This window comes from Sarcophilus harrisii, chromosome 1 (genome assembly GCF_902635505.1).
Source record: "Sarcophilus harrisii chromosome 1, mSarHar1.11, whole genome shotgun sequence".
Classification (NCBI taxonomy): domain Eukaryota; kingdom Metazoa; phylum Chordata; class Mammalia; order Dasyuromorphia; family Dasyuridae; genus Sarcophilus; species Sarcophilus harrisii.
In genome coordinates, this window is record NC_045426.1 from 674174674 (window position 1) to 674193158 (window position 18485).

The following is an 18485-nucleotide window of genomic DNA, read 5'->3' on the forward strand; positions in this document are numbered from 1 at the left end:
AGGCTGCCTTCCAGCCTTGGGCAGGACCAAGAACAAGGCGGAGAGAGGCCTCAGGGAAAGCTTCCCAATCATCGCTGTTACTCAGAAGCAGGATGAATGGTCTCCAGAGGGAGCTCGGCAAAGGCCTTTCAAGCAAAGGCTGGAGGAACATTGGTGGGTAATGGTGCTCTTTGCCCAGACAAAGGATGGTCTAAATGGTCTCTGAGGTCTCATTCACCAGGAGCTGGCAGAGGACACCGCGCCAGCTTCTGTGGGGAGAGAGGGGCCGGCCGATCCTGCAAGGAGAGTGTGAATTACGTGACAGTTATTCATAAAACTTTAAAAACGGACAACATGGGCGGGATTTCTCCAAGGAGCCAGCGGCAATGAGAAGGAACGGGGAGGTTACAGTGTGGGTCGGAGGGGCGCCAACAGCAGGGCGAAACCCTGCCCGAGTCCTTCCTAAAGGTGGAGTTTTCGGAGGGGGATGGATTTTTTTACTCTTCGGTGTCAGTTCCATTAAATCCATCCAACAAGTATTTATGACATAGTGGACAGAGAGGAAGTCAGGAAGACTCACATTCAAACCAGTTTCAGATACTAGCGGTGTGATCCTGGGCAGGTAACTTCCCTGGGCCTCAGTTTCCCTTTATGTAAAATAGAGTGAATGAGAATACCCATCTCCCAGGACTGTTGTATCAAATGAGATCCTATTTGTGAGGCTCTGAACCCAGCACCTGGCACATAGAAAGCACTAAATAACTCTTGTACAACTAATACTTTATTACCAAAAACCATATATTAGGCTCCTAAATCCACCCTCCCACCCACCACCAGATGCCTCACTGGGACATGGAGGAGACCCTAGGTTCCTGAAGGCCACGACCGCACTACTTGGGGGGCTCCGGCAGGTCCGCCCAAGCTGGGAAGGCCCTGGTCCCTGTCACAGTGACAGGCTGACTGACTGCTGAGGAACAACCTCATTAAGGATGGCCCAGTTTTCACCTGCGGGCCGGCCCTTTGCTGATATGTTCTACTGGCTTTGATGAGTTCAATGGAAATGATCACAGGAACTGGAGTCACAGGACCTTAACTTGGAATCCTGCCTCAGACACCACTTTGGGACAAATTGCTCGATTTCTCTGGGCCTCAGTTTCCCCATCTGTAGAATAGGGAGCTTGTGGTCCTTTTCTCTTCCAGCTCCGTGATCCTATGACAGAAAATGTCAAGGAATTGAGCACATTTTGTGTCAGAGAGCCCTTCTGGGCATCTGGTGACCCAGCAGATTGAGGGTTAAGCCCAGAATCAGAAACACCTATGTTCAAATCTGGCCAAGGATTGGCTGCGTGATGCTGGCAAGGCACTCAACCTTTCTTTGACTCGGTTTCCTCAACTACAAAACAAAGTAATAACAGCCTCGAAGGACTGTGGTGAAGATCAAACGAGATGACCTTTGCAAAGCACTTAGCATGGTGCCTGTAGGTATTATTATAATATTATACATTATGTAATATATACAATGTATTACATAATATATATTACTCACCAATATACTATATTATAATACACATTATAATAGCAAAAATCAAATTGATTCCATTAACAGAGAATGACTATTCTCTGTTAACATAAGCATGTCTCTAAAACAGTTCTTTGTGTACAGCAGGACGACTGATTTGTAAAAGAAAAGATGGAAATTAATACAAGAAATAAAAAAATGAAAAAAGATGGTACTTAATTGAGGCAACGCCAACCTGATCTATTTAAACAAGCCGTTGTAAAATGACATTATACTGAAAGATCACCAGCAGCCAATGTAAATCAATCGCCATCACAGGACCCCAAAAGAGACTCAGAATCATCCCAGCCATCAAATACATGGTTTCTTTTCCAAGAGAAGAGAAATGACCTTTGAGGGCAACAGATTCGAACCTTCCCCAAATTCAGAACTTTTGCAGCAGAACCCTAGTACTGAGGCTTCACTTAACTACCTGGGCATTTTCTCCCTTGCCATCTTTGGGCCATTCCTACGCGCCCAATCTGAACCGCCCTTCTTAATTCCTAGGTCTGGAATCAATGCTGAAAAGCGTTTTGATCACTACCTCGGGCTGCCAGAATTATGCACCCAATTGCCTATGTCACAACACTATCCTCACCCCTTTATCTGTATTTTCTCTCCCTATCAGAAGATAAGCTCTGTGAAGGCAGGAGCTGCCTCCCCCTTTCTTTGACTAGCCTCAGCATTCAGCTCAGTGCTTAATAAATGACTCTGCATTCATTCATTCGTTTGCATAACATGGAGAACGTGGGGCAGTGTTATCTCAAGAAACAGAAGAAAGGAACATGACTTTACAAAATCACTGCAACGATAAGAGAGAACAATGTCCACAGTCCAGATTGACAAGAACTATTTAAGCCGGAGTAACCTCTACCATACTTTCCTCATCATTGAGGACACTGAAGTTGCCATGTTTTGGCCTCTCACCTCATGATTTTGCACAAGGAAGTAGAAATGGAGGTCATGAAAGAAAAGATGGGAGGAACGGCTGCATCAGACCCAGATAAAAAGGGAGGACGTTCTTGGGGGAAGTGACACAAGTGATGAAGGGCTGATGCTCCAGGGACTCGATGGAGGGGGAGATACCCCTTACTGCAGGGGGAAACCTTTCCCCTACCCCCCATTACCATGGGATGTATGACTATCAAAAAACAGGCTTCCACACTAACTTTCCCATCTCCATGGGATTTCTGTAACAGTATCTACACAGGCATTCAAGGCTGGTTTGATGGTCTGGGCAGGGAACAGGCTGGCACTCACAAGGACCTCACAACTGACTACATCCTTATGGTCACTTAAATAACTGAAAAAAATAGAGAAGAGCTCCCGCTGTGTACTTATTATGTGCTGGCTTATAAAGTAGCATTTGGTTCGGCACAGTCACCTTATAAGCTCTCAGCACATCTGTGTCAAAGATATACAAGTCGTAGTAGAGGTGGGACTGGCCTCAGGAAAACTTGTGTTTTAATCCTGCCTCGGACACTTATGGGCTCTCTGACCTTGGACAAGTCTTCTGGGCCCCGGTTCCCTTATTTGTAAAATGGGGTTGATAACAGCACCCACCCCACAGGGTTGTAATGAATACCAAAAACCAAAATGAGTTCAAATCTTAGAATACAAACACCAACTATTATGTTATATATAATGTAATAATTAATATATCATATGTATTATATATTATATATAACCTATGTTAGATATTATATTATTATATTTCATTCAAAAGAAATAAAATGGGTAAAGGCAAGGATTATGGGGGATACCATCATTCCTCAAAAGGTATAAATCTTGTTTGATGACCCTGTACTTATAAATATCACCCGAGATGCAAAATGGCACCATGGGAGGCAGCCAGTGTGGAGATCCAATGGAAAAAGAGGCGTCCCACAGATACCCCTATTGATGGATGATAGTGGGTTAACTACCTCAGGCCCCAGAATGCTGCAGAACCTGTCCAATCATCCAATCAGGAAAAATCAAGTGGAAGAAGAACGCCCATCGTTCAGATCAGGGCATGTAACTGTATGGCAAAGCCACGGAGCAAATAAATTGGTAATAAAAGGAGAATGGATATTACAGATAGGCCAAAACCCAGAAACAACCCAAATCCCCCCAAACAAGCAAACAAAAACCTGAAACAGGGGAAACGACGGCGGGCTAGGATGCCTCTGGGAACCTGTTTGGTGTACATGACAACCTCGGGTTTCCCTTTAGAACAAAGGTACCTCTTACCCATCAATAACCTTTTGGTTCTACAGCAGGGCAGTGAATTAATACAAGTATCTTGGGCTTGGGGTTAGCGAAAAGGCAAAAGTTAAGTGACTGGTGGATGTGAGTAAGTTATGTTTATTATAAATGAAGCCTTCTACAGAAATGGTCTGGACATCATCAGGACAGAGGCCAGACTGGAAGAAGAGACGGACCGATCGTGTCCCAAAAGAAAGGGGTAAGGGAAAGGAAAGCTCAGAGCCTTGGAGTGGACTTTCTAAGAGAAGATTTCAAGGGGAAAAAAAGGAGAATGAATGGTGATAAGTGCGGCTGGAGGGACTAAGAAGATACTGATGACAGGCAGGAAGATTACTGATGGCAGGGGTGGAGGGGTGGGAGTGGGAAGACAGAAACCCGGAGAGAGGACTACACTCATCGTCACAGATGCAAAGATGGAAAAAAACCCTTTCCCAAGGAGGCAAATCCACAATTACATATGAAAAGCAGAATGTGACTCTTGCCAAGATTCAGCTCAAAAGCCTTTTCTGTCCCGTCCTCGCACCCCCAATTGTTAAGGGCTCCCCTCTGAAATGTCCTTTCATCTAATCTGTATATACATATACGCCTGTACTTATTTGTGTGTTATCTCTCCTAGCAGAAAAGAAGCTCCTCAAGGGACTTATTTGGCAAACATGTTACAGCGGTTCGCCACTCCTTCTCCAGCTCATTTTACAGATGGGGAAACCGAGGCAAACAGGGTGAAGTAATTTGCCCAGGGTCACACAGCTAGTGAGTGTCTGTAGTCCCATGAACTGAGGTCTTTCTGACCCGGTGCTCCTTCCACTGAGCCACCTAGCTGCCCTGTCTATTGTAGTAGTTTAATAAATGCCGACTGACCAAGAAAAGCAAGGCTGGAGTAGTTTGCTAGGGACAGCTCTGGTCTCCTGCTCCTTTGCCTGCAGGTGGGTTCAAATCTGACTGGAGACATTTCTAGCTTTGTGACCCTTGTTTGCCTTAGTTTTCTGGGGCATTATAGTAACATCTACCTTCCAGGGCTCTCATAAGGATAAAATGAGATGTCTGTAAAGTGTTTACACAGTACCTGGCACATAGTAGGGGCTATATATACAAATACACATTATATATGTATGTGTGTGTATATACACACACGTACACATGTATATATGCCGGTTTTATTATTATTGTCAGAGTGTTATAGAGAGACAGACTGAAGCTCTCATCATGGAAAAGAAGATGAAGGGGAAGGGGCTGATAAGCTAAAATTATCTGAGCTAAAACAATCCTAGAGACAGCTCCCCTTTATTTTATACTTAGAGGTTTACGATAAAGGCATTATATGTAAATTACCTTATTTAATGGGCGCACTAACTCTAGGAGGTGGCCAGGACGGGTATTATTCCACACACCCAATTTTACAGAGAAGGAAACTGAGGCTGAGGAGTTGACAACTTTCAAACAGGCACAGAGCTAGTGTCGGAAATAGGGTTTGAATCTGGGACTGCGGGATCCAAGTCCATGATTCTATCCATCAGCGCTGCCCTGCCCCCGCACCGATTCTAAATCGGTACCTGTTGGGATATTCATCTCCACTGATGGATGAGGAGTAGCCTGTGGGGAAATGCAAATAACCCTTTTCTGGCCATGACCCGGGTCTGAAGGAGGAGCCGTGTGATCCCCAGAGCCAGCCCTCATTAGGGAAGCCCCAGGTCCTTCTAGGCGACCTTCAGCCAAGCCCCTTCCTCCCCTCAGTCTCAGTTTCTTCTGCTATAAAACGAAGGGCCAGGATTGGACGGGTGGGTGGGTGCAGGGATGGATGGGTGGATGGACGGATGGAGGGATAAGTGAATGCAGCACTTGCTAAGCCCGTTCTAAGTGGTTCCGGGCCATCCTGAGCCCAGCCCTGGGAGGAGACCACGGGGGGTGGTGACCGTCCCTCACATGTCTGTATCCATGACACATGTCCCTGACTCAAAGACTGCCTCGCCGACCAGTGCTCCTGCCTCCGGGCCCAGACTCCCACCACAGGCCCTTTCCTCCGCGGCAGGTAAGGAGGAGCTGAGACACGAGCCAGACGGCCTCGGCCCCTCACCGGGCCGGTCTATCAGACACATGTCCCCACAGGAGGAGACTAAACTGTTCTTAGCTTGAAGGCTTGTCCCAGAGGTCCCCAGGCCCCAGGACGGGGCTGCTGTCTGGGCTCAGACAAAGCCGACGGCGGCGAGGGTCCGCGGGGGATGTGGCCGCCACAGCCGCCTCCGTCAGGCCAGATGTGCGCACACACGCCGGCCCGGGCTCTCTGGAGCGGGCCCTGCTGGGGGCCAGATGTTTCGGTCTGGCCCAGAAGAGGATCCGCTTGCATCCAGCCAGGAACGTTCCTTCTGATCTGTCAGAGCCTGTGGTGAGCGAATGGGAGAAGCAGAGCTCGGGTTTGAAATACAAGCTGGCTATCCGCGGGGGATTCCGGCACCATCTGGTCTCCTCATCAGCTTCCTCCTCCCTCCTCTCTTTCCTCCCTCCTCCCCCCGGTTTATGTTTGCAGAGTCAACCAGTCTGAGCAGACAGGGCCGCCGGGACAGGAATGGAGAAAAGGGAAGGGGAAAGGAAGGAGAAGCAGAAGGGATGGGAGGGAGGAAAGGAGAGGTCGGGCAACGAGCCTGCTGGAACGGGCACGCTGCTGAGCCGGGGCACAAGCCGGGCCCAAGGGCCTCCCCGTCGGACGGGGAGATGCTCCCCCAAAGAACCACAATCGGCCGTCCCATGGGCAGAGGGGAGGCTGGGGGGTAAGGCGGTGTTTTATCTGGGACTGAACTAGGCCAGGCTAGCAGGAGGAGGAGGTGACAAGGAGCACGGGGTGCAGCGGAACAGCCAAGGGACCGGGTTGCTAGACATTACAATGCCTGAGGGGAGCAGGGTGGAGGAAAGGAAGTGTGCGGGGAGCTTATGGAGGAGGAAGGGGGAGCAAGAAGGCAGCTTCAGGCCAGCTTCCTGCGCCTTCCCTTCCAAGGGGACAGGCCGGCCTCCTCCAGCAACTTTCCTTTAAAACTGAGAGATGCAAAGACTTTAAGGGCAAGTAAGGGAGGTGGAAGAAAGAATGAGGAAAGGAATGAGAGGTATTCGAGAGAGAGTCAACAGCCCGGGAAAGGAAGGGAAAACGGACAGAAGAAAACAACTTCTTAAAAAACACAATTGACCAAATGCAAAATTTTATATATATATATATATAAATATCCCCTGAAGAAAACAACACCTTCAAAAGTAGTACAAACCAAATGGAAAAGAGATATGAAAGCTAACCACGCATTAATAACCAGAATGGGACAAATGGAAGCTAATGACTCTAGGAGGCAGCAAGAATCAGTCAAACATACTATAAAGAATGAAAAAATGGAGGAAAATGTGAACTAGCTCCCTGGAAAAGCAGCCAAATTGTCCCCAGACGCATCCTTCCCAAAACCCCCCCTGTCTGCTTCGGGCTCCCAGAATCACCGCGAGCTTTGGGGGCTCTGCTGAATTCTACCTATGTCCCCTCCTAGACCCCGTTAGCGCCATGCACGGGCGGGGTGCCAGGAAACCGAAGGGGGGACGGCGAGTGCACCCGCACGCTCCCAACCCCGGCTCCCTGGAGGAGACGCACCTAAGGGCCCAGTGATGGGGCCCCGGGTCCCGGCTTCTCCGACGGGCCTCCTGACTGAAGGTGGGAGCTGCGGGGTTAGGGTTCACTCACTATCCGTAAGCGCTTCTGACTGGTACAGACATTTTCTATGACTAGATACCTGGGGCACCTCCACCCTGCTTGGAGGAAAAGGGGTCACAACAGTCGAACAAGCCCCAAGAAGGGCAGACGACGCCCGGGGCTGCGGACAAGGTGCGAGTTCAAACCTGAGCCGGACCTTCCGGGAGGGGTGACCCTGGGTCAGTCAGGTAGCCTCCATTTACCCATAACAGGGGAGACTACAGCACCCCCTCCCCGCCGGGAAGCCCGGATGCTAACGCTTGTAGAGCACTTAGCGCGACGCCTGGCCCACGGCAGACCCTCGGTTAATGTCGGCCAGTTACCACTGCTTGGGGCTTTGCCAAGGCATTTACGTGTATCCTGGCATTCCCGCGTGGGAGCAGGCACAATGACAGCCCCTTTTACAGATGAGGAAACTAATTTGTCTGGAGCATCTTGTCATGGAGGCCTTTCTGCTTCCTGGTTCTTAGACACGGAAATGTTATTTCCCTAGCTAGAATGTAAGCTTCTTGAGGGAAGGGGGCTATCTGAGGGTTTTTTTTTAATCCTTCCCTCTTTCTTTTTTATTTATTTTGTTTATTGTTTAATTTTATTTTTAAATTTGTTTTTCTCCTCCCAGACAATGGGGCAATAAGCAGCGGTCAGGGAACCCCTCAGAGTCTCAGCTCTACCCCGGCCCTCTCGGTACGGATGACAGGGTTCTCCCGGAATCCCAGGACCAGTCCCGGCCCCAGGCACGCCGACAGGAGGCAATGTTACCTGCAGACACAAGCCGCACACGCCGGGTCCTGCAGTGGCGGAGCAGACCCCACCCTCGGCTCACACGCACGCCTGCCGGGTGACCCAGAGCCCTGCACGAGGCCCCTGGCCCGCTCAGACCCAGGTGCAGACCCTCCGCTGTCTCAGGCGGGGCCGTCCAGGACGGCGTTCGTTCTCTGTGTCCCCGGGGGGAGAATGGAGCCAGAGACGCACATTTACCCCAGTGGGGCAGGGGGACAAAAGGGACCAGAGGAATGGGCCTTCGATCCCCAGACGCCGCACAGACCCTGAAGCCAGCGCTGGCCTCCAGACCCAGGGGAACATTTCCTCCCCAGCACATCGGACCCCATAGCAAGAAGCAGGCAACCCCGGGGTGGCCCAACTCCCCTTCGGGCCTCAGCTGGAACAAGCTGGGCTTTGGACAGGCAAGCTCAGGGGACAGGAAAAAGAGCCCGATGCCCCTGCCGTCCTCTCCTATCAGGGACCCCCGACCTCGGCCCCCACGGGGAGGGAGGGAGAGCGACACGTCTGTGGGTGCCCCCCCGGGGGACAGGGGGCTCCCGGGCCCAGCACTGTGTACCAGGCTGGCTGCCGACACTGCGTCCAGGACTCCTCCCTTCCCCCACCAGCCCCAGCCCCATTTCCTTCTGGACCGAGTCAGGCGGCAAACTCGGGCGGTTTGATGAGGATGCTGAATTTTTCATTACAATCTTCCTCCTGAGGTTTGCGTTTAATAATTTGTACGGTATGAAGTTTCACAAGGGGGGAGCGCGCCCCGCCCAGCCTCTCCTGGCGAGGCTTCTGCGCTAATCGTGTGAGCCCAGGGCTAAAGGAGTGGATTTAGGGCATAATTAAAGCTCTACACTCTAATAGTGCCATGTGAAAAGCCCAATTTTATGTTCAAGAAGAAAATGTCACATTTGTGAAATCCCATTTCCCCAAGAACAGGCTTTCCAGCAGCCCTCAAACCAGCCTCTTTGTTCCTGCTGAAGGAGGGAATGAGCAAGAAAAAAACAGGCGGAGGCGGGCCTGGGAGCCAGGAGGCCCTGACCCAACAGGGGGCCTGCTCCAATGGCAGCCCCCCCCCCCCCCCCCCCCCCCCCCCCCCCCCCCCCCCCCCCCCCCCCCCCCCCCCCCCCCCCCCCCCCCCCCGCCAGGGTCCCCTCACCCGCTGCCTCCAGAACCAGTACATTCTGGCCCGGGCGTTACTGCCTTGTCTATTTCCCCTTTGTCTGGGGACGTGTGATGCTGTTCAGTCGCTTCTGGCCCCGTGGGCCCATTTGGTCTGTGAGGTGCTCTCGGAGGCCCTGGGGGCTTTGCCATTTCCTTCTGCGGTGCATTAAGGCAAACAGGGCCAAGAGACTCGCTCAGTCCCACGGCTACTAAGTGTCTCGAGGCAGCAGAACTGGGGCCTCCCGGACTGAGTGGCCGCCTCCCACACATGCCCACCCGGGAGGAGTCGGTCTTGTGGGCCCCTTCTAAAACCTGGTGACTCGAGGATTCCCAGAACAAATCCCACTGTGGGCCGGGCCCCTTCCTGTCACCGCCCCGGGTGCCTCTCGGCAGCGGGAGCCCCCCGACCTCGGTTCTTGGTGGGAGCCGGGCAATGAGGCTGCCAGGCAAGAACTCTGCCAGGCGCTTGTGAGGCGTTCCAGGGTTCTCTCATTGAATCACCCCCACGTGGAAGGCGAGACAGCCACAGACGGCCGCAAGAACGGCAGTTACCGAGAACCAGACCCAGTCCGTGCAGACGAAGCCTGGGGCTGCCTCTTGGCTGTGGCCGGGGAGGGCTCCGGGGCCTGGAGATGGGGTCACGGCGGCAGCCCCTCCCGGGGCCCCAGGGCACCAACAGTCACTGAGAAGGGCTTCCTTCTGGGTGAGCATCCTCGTGCCCGCTCCCACTCTCCAGGCAGTGTCCCTCAGGCACCCCCCCTCCCCCGCAGTGTCCAGAGGCCGAGCCCACCAGAGCTGGGGCAGCCACAGGGAGCCTCCGGATCCCGGCCCAAGCTCTCTGGTGGGATGGTCCCCAGAATCAGGAGAGGTCCCAGACGAGCGAGGGGCCGCCGGCTGCCACAGAGGTCCCCGGCCGGCCCCGACGGGAGCTGCTGCCCCAACCAGATCAGGGGGAGCCTGCTCGGCACCCCCTTCTCCAGACTCCCGGCCACGGCCCAGCCCCCCTCCCTGAGCACACTCACACACAGACTCTCAGAGACTCGGTTACTCCTCCTCCTCCTCCTGCCCTTCTCACAGCCAAGACAAGCCAGGAAGTCAGCCTCCTGCCAACTGGAGCTCGGGAGTCTCTGGCCTCCTGCCCCTCCCCAGGGGCTCTGAGCCACTCTCTCCTTATCGCCGCCACGATGCAGGCTGGGAGACGGCTGCCCGGGCCCAGGAGCCGCCCGATCCCACCATCGCTCACTGTGGACGCCTGCCTCAAGAAGCTCCCGGGGCTCCCTATTCCCGTGAGAAGGACACAGGAGGCTTCCAGCCTCCCGGTGCAGGCCTGGGGCACAAGCCACCGCGGCCCATCTGCCGCTCCCTGCAAACAGCCGCCGACTTCCCAGCCGTTGGACACGAATCCCGGAATGTGGGGTGTGCCCCGGAGGTCTCCCTTCTGCTCCCCACACCCTGATTCCTCAGGAGCTGCCGCAAAGGGGCTTTTCTTAGAGCTCCTCATCGGTGGGGCTTCCCCAGCACCTCCAGTGCCGCAGCGTTCATTCACAGGGACCGTCCACGCTCTGCTCGTCCGCAGCAACACCGAGCGGAAACAGTGAGGGTATCTCACTCGGGTCCCACAGGGCCTGACAGTGTTCAGTATACAGTAGGTGCTTCATAAATTCTTTCTGAATGAAGTAAGTGGGAGCTCTGAACAGGTGGGACTGACCTCATACAGATCCAGGAGTGTTCTCTGTGCTCTCAGTGCCAGGCAGCACTAGTGACCCAGAAGGAGGCTCTCCTGGCTTCCCAGAATACAACTGGTGCCACATAATGGCCCTTGGTGTTCCCCCCCAGAATACAGCCGGTGCCACATAATGGCCCTCGGTGTTCCCCCCAGAATACAGCCGGTGCCACATAATGACCCTTGGTGTTCCCCCCCCCAGAATACAGCCGGTGCCACGTAATGGCCCTCAGTGTTCCCCCCAGAATACAGCTGGTGCCACATAATGGCCCTCGGTGCTACGTAATGGCCCTCGGTACCCCCCTGCCCCAGAACACAGCCCTCAGTGCCCAGGTAAGGTGGAGACCTGCCTTGAATGAGCTCCCGCCCTGTGGCCGGACAAGCAGACAGGGAGCTGTGGGGATGACGGGCCTGCTCCCTCTGGCCACAAGTGGTCCTGCCCTGTAGGGAAATCCCCCTGACCTTGGCCCTGGGAGAGGAGAGGGACGGGGGGAGCCAGGCCGCTGGGAGCCCCGCTGGCAGCATGAGCGGTTACAGGTCCTGGGGAAGCAGCCGCCGAAATACTGGGAACGAAGGACACGATGGCCCGATCTGGAGCTTGTGAGATGGATTTCAGGGGGAGGGAAGGGGCTCTGCAGCTAAGGTTAAAGGTGAAAGACCAGAGAGACAGAGACAGAGACACAGAGAGAGAGAGAGAGACACACACACAGAGACAGAGGGGAGTCTCCTGGGGGGCGGCGGCCTTCATGGAGCCTCAGTTTCCCCACAGGCGCCGAGGATTTGCAGGTTTCCCCAAGCCTTGTGTCCATCCCAGTCATTCTCCCTCGGCCCAGTTTCCCAAACCTCCCAAACAAGGGAGCTGGACGATGGGTCAAGGCCCCCCATCCTGGACTCAATCTGGCTTGCGGTCAGTTACTGGCTCTGCTAACTCGGAGGCCGGCCTGCGGTCAGTGCCAGGCCAAAGCTGGGAACCGTCCCCACGCGCCCTGGGCCCAGCTGCCCTCAGCCACCCCCGCCCCTGCAGCTGCGGGCAGCTCAGACTGAATCCCTCCACCTGCGACATGTCCGACCACCAGAGCTGCTGCTCCCCGGGGCCCGGGACCCCCGACACAGCACGTTTAAATGCAATGGTGGGACCCCTCAGACAACGTGGCCCCCACCTCTGACCGTCAGTGCCCAGCACACAGTGGGTGCTCAGTAAATGGCAGCGCTCCCGGGCTGGGCACAGAACAGAGAGAGGAGCAGTCTGAGGATGGGGGGGGCCCCGCTGGCACTGGCACACCTCTGGGACCAGAGAAGACCCCCTCCCCCCTGCAGCTGCCTCCAGACCCCCCACTAGCGGGGGGTGGCCCAGGCCCAGACCTGCTTCTCAGGCTCCCAGCACACACGGTCAGTTCAGTTCTCCCCCCACTAAGTGGCACCAGCACTCCACCAGCCGCGGAGCCGGCAGCCGGGCCTCCTGACGGGGCCGCTCCCACACCGGCCGGGGCTGCTCCCCTGGGGCTGGAGGCGTTGTGCCCCCTGAGAAGCGCTGCTAGAGCCGGGCTCCTCCTGCCATGGAGCCCGGTACATCCCCGAGCCCTGGAGGGCACCAGGCAGCCGGGGACCTTCCTGCTGTGAGTGGGGGGGTCCCCGGCACTGGTCCCTGAGCAGCTCCACGTGTGGCTGATCCCGGCCCTCCTGCCCCGGGGAGCGGGCTGGGCAAAGGCAGGACTGCCAGCTATTTATAGCTGCCAAAGCCCTGCTTATCTCCACCGAGAGGTGGCGGGAGGCGAGGGACCCTGCGCCCATCTGAGACGGATCAGGTGCCTGATTGGGGGGGGATCCAGGCTGCAGGTTCCCTCCGGCTGATGGGGGGGTGAGTGTGAGCCGTCCCTCCCCCGGTGCTGAGCCCACTCTGGGCCTGCTCTGCTCTGCTCGGCCTTCCAGGAGCCCGCGGAAGCCCACAGGGCCCGTCCAACTTCACACAGGCTGAGTGCAGCCTGGGGCGGCGGGAAGTGGGCCGGGTGGGGCTGACCGGCCGGAGCAGGTGCACCTGCAGCTACAGCCGCCCCCCGGCAGGGGCAGGAAGCCCCCCGAGACAGAGCTGGCGCCCCCCCCAGGAGCCCCGGTCCCCACTGTCTTCTGGGTCTGACGGACTCAAAGGCCAAGTAAGTCCTGTAGCAACAGCTCCCTGGCTCGGGGCCTTGGGCGCGGTGGATGGAGCCCCGGCCCTGGAGTCAGGAGGGCCTGAGTTCCAATCCAGCCTCAGACCCTCCACACTCCCCGGCTGTGTGACCCTGGGCGAGTCACCGAGCCCCGGCTCGAAAATGCCGGAAAATGAAATGAGTCAAACCTCGTCATCGCAAGGTTCTGGCGCTTGTACAGTGACTAGATACTACGACAGTGCTAGACGATGGCCCAGAAAGCCGTTCAGCGTGATCTTTAGTCACTCATTTTCTCTCTGCTTCCTGCCAGGTAGCGGCACACTTCTTGTCCGTTCCGAGGCCGGGGCCGAGGCCGGGGCGTTCAGACTCTCCGAGTCCCGGCCCTTTCTGTCAGTGAGACGGGACGGTCACAGAGGCAGCCCTGCCCTTGTTAGTAAATGAGCCCCGGACTTAGAGCCAGAGCTTGGGCTCAAGCACCGCCACCTGCTACTCCTGTGGCCTCAGCGCTGCTCCCGGCCTAGGCCCAGCCCCCCGCCCGTACCCAGGCCCCAGAGAGCCGCGGGGAGCGTCCTCTCCTGCCTCATCCCCATCCCTCCTTCTCATAGCGCCTTTGGCTCTGAACATACCCCGCCTTTAGCGCAACCGGACACCGCCACTAGCTTAAAACAGAGGAAAGGGGGGGCTGGGGAAGGGAGCCGGGGCGCGTGTCTCCCAGGGGGCCGAGGGCCCCAGGGCAGTGATGGGGGGGCTGAGGGCCCTGGGGGGGATGGGGGGGCTGAGGGCCCTCAGGGCAGTGATAGGGGGGATGGGGGCTGAGGCCCAGGGCAGTGATGGGGATGGGGGCCGAGGGCCCCAGGGCAGTGATGGGGGGATGGGGGAGCTGAGGGCCCCAGGGCAGTGATGGGGAGGCTGAGGGCCCTGGGGGGATGGGGGGGGCTGAGGGCCCCAGGGCAGTGATGGGGGGATGGGGGGGCTGAGGGCCCCAGGGCAGTGATGGGGGGATGGGGGGGCTGTGGGCCCTGGGGGGATGGGGGGCTGGGGAGCCTGAGGGCCCCAGGGCAGTGATGGGGAGGGGGACTGTGGCCCCTGGGGGGATGGGGGGCTGAGGGCCCCGGGGCAGTAATGGGGGGAGCCAACGAAGCTTTCCCTGACCCCTACAGAGACCCCCTGAGCCCCCATCCTCTCCTCCCAGGGCTGGGCTCCAACAAGCTCCTGTGGGACTCAGTTTCTCTGTAAGAGGACCCCGAGGCGCCGGCACTCCCTGGGCACCTCCTGGGGACCAGGGACACGAGGGTCCTGCCCTAGGACCCTGGGCCCGGGGCAAGGGCGCTGCTGGAAGCGCCGGGGCGTAGCCGGAGGCCGGCAGCGAGCTCCCTCCCCCGCCCAGCGCGGGGCTCGGGACCAGGCGGCTGCAGCCTGAGCTGTGGCCAGCAGAGGGCGCCAAGGGCCCGCGGACCGGCCGCCCTGCTCCCGGCACACGCGCAGGTGCGGCCCCGCCCCCGCCCCGCCCCCAGTCCTGGGGCCCCGGGCTCCTGGGGCGGGGCTGGCTGGTTCAAGGTCAGGCGGGCGGCAATTAGCGGGACTGGAACCCAGCCCCCTGCACGCGCCCCCCGCCCCCTCCCCCCCGGGTCCCCGGCAGGCCCAGGGGCCCTCAGACTGCAGAAAGGGGCGGGGGGCGGGGGGAAAGCGGGCGGGTGGGGGCGGGGCCTCCCGCTGGGCGCGCCCCTCCCCCTCCCTGTCACTCTGGCTCAGCCGCCCTCGCGGGGCAGCCCCGGGGAGCCCCCCTGCGGGACACTTACACCGGGGTGGGGCAGCGCCCGCCTCCGCCCACCCGACCTAGGCTTCCCCAGGCCGTGGCCCGCCCGTCTGAGCACGAGGCGGTATTTGTGAGGGGCTTCGGCACTTAGTAGGTGCGGCACCAACTCAGCACGTAGTAGGTGCGGGGACAAACCCCCTGCCGAGCGCCAGCCCCCATTTTGTTTTTTACCGGAGGGAAAGGAGGCGGCCGGGCCCCGTGGGGCTGGGACACAGGCCCAGCGGAGACCTCGGGCCTCACGGTGGACAGAGGGGAGGTCGAAGCCCCACTTTCGGGGCGGGCTCTGAGCCGCCTCCCGCTGCGCCCCCCCCCCTACCCCCGCGGGCTGGACCTTGGTGGGCGGGGCAAAGGGGGCAAGAGTCAGAGCTCAGGAGGCAAAGGCCCTGCCCGGGTCAGACCACCAGGCAGGGCGGGACAAAGAGCTGGGCCTCTGCTAAAGGGAAAAGCGGGTCGGGGGAGGGCACACGGGCGATGCCTTTTTGTGCCGAAGGCACTTCCCACTTTCCCAGAAAGCTTGATGCGGCCTCCAAAGGGAGCCCAGAGACGTCGGGCCCCCCTCACCGAGTGGGTTAGGTGCCGCCGGGCCGGGGCAGCCGGACCCCCTCTGGGCCGCCGCGCCCCGCCCTCTGGGCCGCCGCGCCCCGCCCCCTGCCACCGCGCCCCGCCCTCTGCCACCGCGCCCCGCCCCCTGGGCCGCCGCTGACCGTCCGCCCCAAACACGGCTGAGCGGAAACAACCTGGCCCGGCCCAGGCGGTGCGCTCCTTTATTCATCCGCTCTCCATCCAATGAGTCCTCGCTCGCCAAACACCCCCGGGCCACGGCTGCCACTAGCGGCCCGCCCGGCAGGCGGAGACCCAGGAGCTTCCGGGGGCTTCTCTAAGGGGCGCGGGGCACGGCCTGGGCAAGGAGCGGAGAGAAGAGGTGCGGCGGCCTGCGTGGGGGAGGGGGGGGGGCGAACACAACGCCTACTATGCGCCGGGCTCCACGCTGAGCAGTTTCATGAGCAGCGGCTCGTTCGACACTCGTGTGTCCATTGATGTTTAGTATCGCGCGATGTTCACACTGAGCGTAGTAGGTGCCGTTATTAACCCCGTTTTGCAGGTTAACAAAGTGGACGAATGAGCCCGAAAAGAGTGGAAGGCTGACTTCCCGATTCTGCCCTGCAGACCCCTTGGAACACCCAGCAGCTTCTGCTCCTGCAATGTTTTATGTGCAACCCCCCCCCCAGAAAACAAAAAGGGCGGCTATGCGATGCGGGCCCGGAGCCCGGGTCTGCCCTCCGACACCTGACCCTGGGAGACCCCGAGCGAGTCACTTGGCCCCGACTGCCTCGCCCAAACCCCCAGGCGGGAAGGCTGGGACCAAGCTGGCTTTTGAGTGACTGTCCTGCCTGGGCCAGCTGCCCCGTGTCAGCCTGGAGCCGCGAGGACGCGGGAGGCAGGGAGCAGATGAGAGGACGGGCCAGAGACTGGGCATCGGACCAGGGCCACACAGCCGAGCGGCGGCAGGGCCACGGCCCCGGCTCACACCCGGCGCCCGCCCACTCGGCTACCTAGAAGCGGCCGCGTGCCCGGAAGGGGGTCCCCGACTAGGAGAGCGCGCTGGCCCGTCCCGCCTCCTGCCCGGCCTCGCCCGCCTCACACAGGACACCGGGTCCCGGGGACCGAGGCAGGAGCCGCCCCCGGTCATTTATCCCGGGCTGGACAGACCGCTGCTGGCAGGGTCTTCATCCTCCTCCCACCCGGCCCCACTGGCCCTTCTTCCACTACCAGGTCCCCTGGTGAGCCACTTTCAGAGACCCCAAGACGGGGCCCCCGGTGTCCCACCTTCAGGACCCCTGAGATGGGGCCCCCCAGTGACCCCTGTCCCGAGACAGGGTCCCCAGTGTCCCCACTTAAGGGCCCCTGAGGCGGTCCCCCATTCTTTCCCAGCCTCAGGGGGGACGCCTGCCCACCTGAGTGGAGAGCTGAAAGGGGATCTTCTTCTTCACTCGCTCCTTGCCCCGCTCGGCCTCGCGTTCCGAATTCCCGGGGTCCCGGGGGCCGTGGCCGTTCTCACTGGGCTCAGTGGAGGGGCAGTTTTCAGATTCTCGGGCCTTCTTGCTGGCCGGCCGTTCCCACTTTTCCTTCCGTTCCTGGGGCTTCAGAGCCATGTCCTTCTGCAGGGGAAGAGAAAAAGGCAGGAGTCTGTGAGTGTGAGGGACACTTCTGGAAGGCTCCCCGCGCACCCCAAACCCTTCTCAGTGCGCTCTCAATCCTCCCCAAGCATTGGAAGACAAAGTCGGGTCCAGGAGAGGGGCTCCCACTTTTAGCCTTTGCCTTAGCTGCCCTGCAAGGTTGGCAAAGCATGGTGCAGAGGGCAGAGCCTGGAATCAAGAAGAGCCGAGTTCCAATCCAGCCTCAGACAAGTCACTCCCCCTGCGCCCTCATTTTCCCCCCTTGTAAAAGGGGATAACAACAGTCCTAAGACTGTCATGAAGGAAAATCCCAGGACATAGTAGGTCCTTAATAAATAAAAACCTGTTCTTTTCTCCTTCCCCCATTCCAGGGAATTATCCCCCTTTATTTGTCTACACTCGCTAACAAGACACGACCCACCTTACAAATAACTGGGTGTACCAGAAAGAACCCAGAACTGGCCATGTGGCCTGGAAGCAACAAGTTCCAATCCTGACTCTGCTACCGTCTGGCTGTGTGGTCTTGGGCAAATGACTGAAGCTCTCTGAGCTAGAAGCAATTCCACGCATTTAAAATGAGAAAGATGGATTCTCCAGCGTAATCACAGCCTTGATTAAGCCTCTGGCATGACGCGTATCATGGAACGTGAAGAGCCCCTCGAGGGCTTCCATAGGGGCAGGCACGCCAGACACACATGGCAGTGCTCCCAGTGATCCCAGGTCACACGGACAGAAATAATTCAGAAAGAAGATGATAACCGCCACTGCAGACACTTTGTGTGAAAGGCCGTGCAATTAAGATCGACCTCAATATCCCACCGGCCACAATGACTAAACAGACGCACAAACTGGGCTTAAAGGATATAAAGAAATATTAAAAGTGTCCCAAAAGTCTTGGTGTGACAGTGGAGAGCCGTACCGAGACTTCTGGGACAAAACAAAGCCAGTCTGAGAACTTGTCTTAATATGTTGTTCTTTCCTGGTTGAATGTCAATTCCTCTTCCTCAGATGGGGCTAAAGGGACCTTAAAGTTGTCATGTGATTCTAATCAAGCCATAAGCCTCAATTTCCCCATCAGTTTGTTCTAGTCTATGACAGGGATGCTTTACAGTCTCATCTTGGAATCCTCAGTACCTTGTATGGAGTCTGGTATACAATAGGTGCTTAATAAGTCCTCGGGTGATTGCAGGC

At 57.7% G+C, this 18485-nt stretch overlaps 1 protein-coding gene across 10 annotated transcripts in view; it reads right to left on the minus strand.

Annotated features, from left to right (window-relative positions):
* Positions 1 to 18485, minus strand: part of FBRSL1 (fibrosin like 1) — a 219830-nt gene that overhangs the window by 144469 nt on the left and 56876 nt on the right. For all 10 annotated transcript variants that reach the window (XM_031948361.1, XM_031948358.1, XM_031948365.1 and 7 more), the window contains exon 2: positions 17073 to 17276. In XM_031948361.1, coding sequence (XP_031804221.1) covers positions 17073 to 17276 — 204 coding nt within the window. The remainder of the gene's footprint in view (positions 1 to 17072; positions 17277 to 18485) is intronic.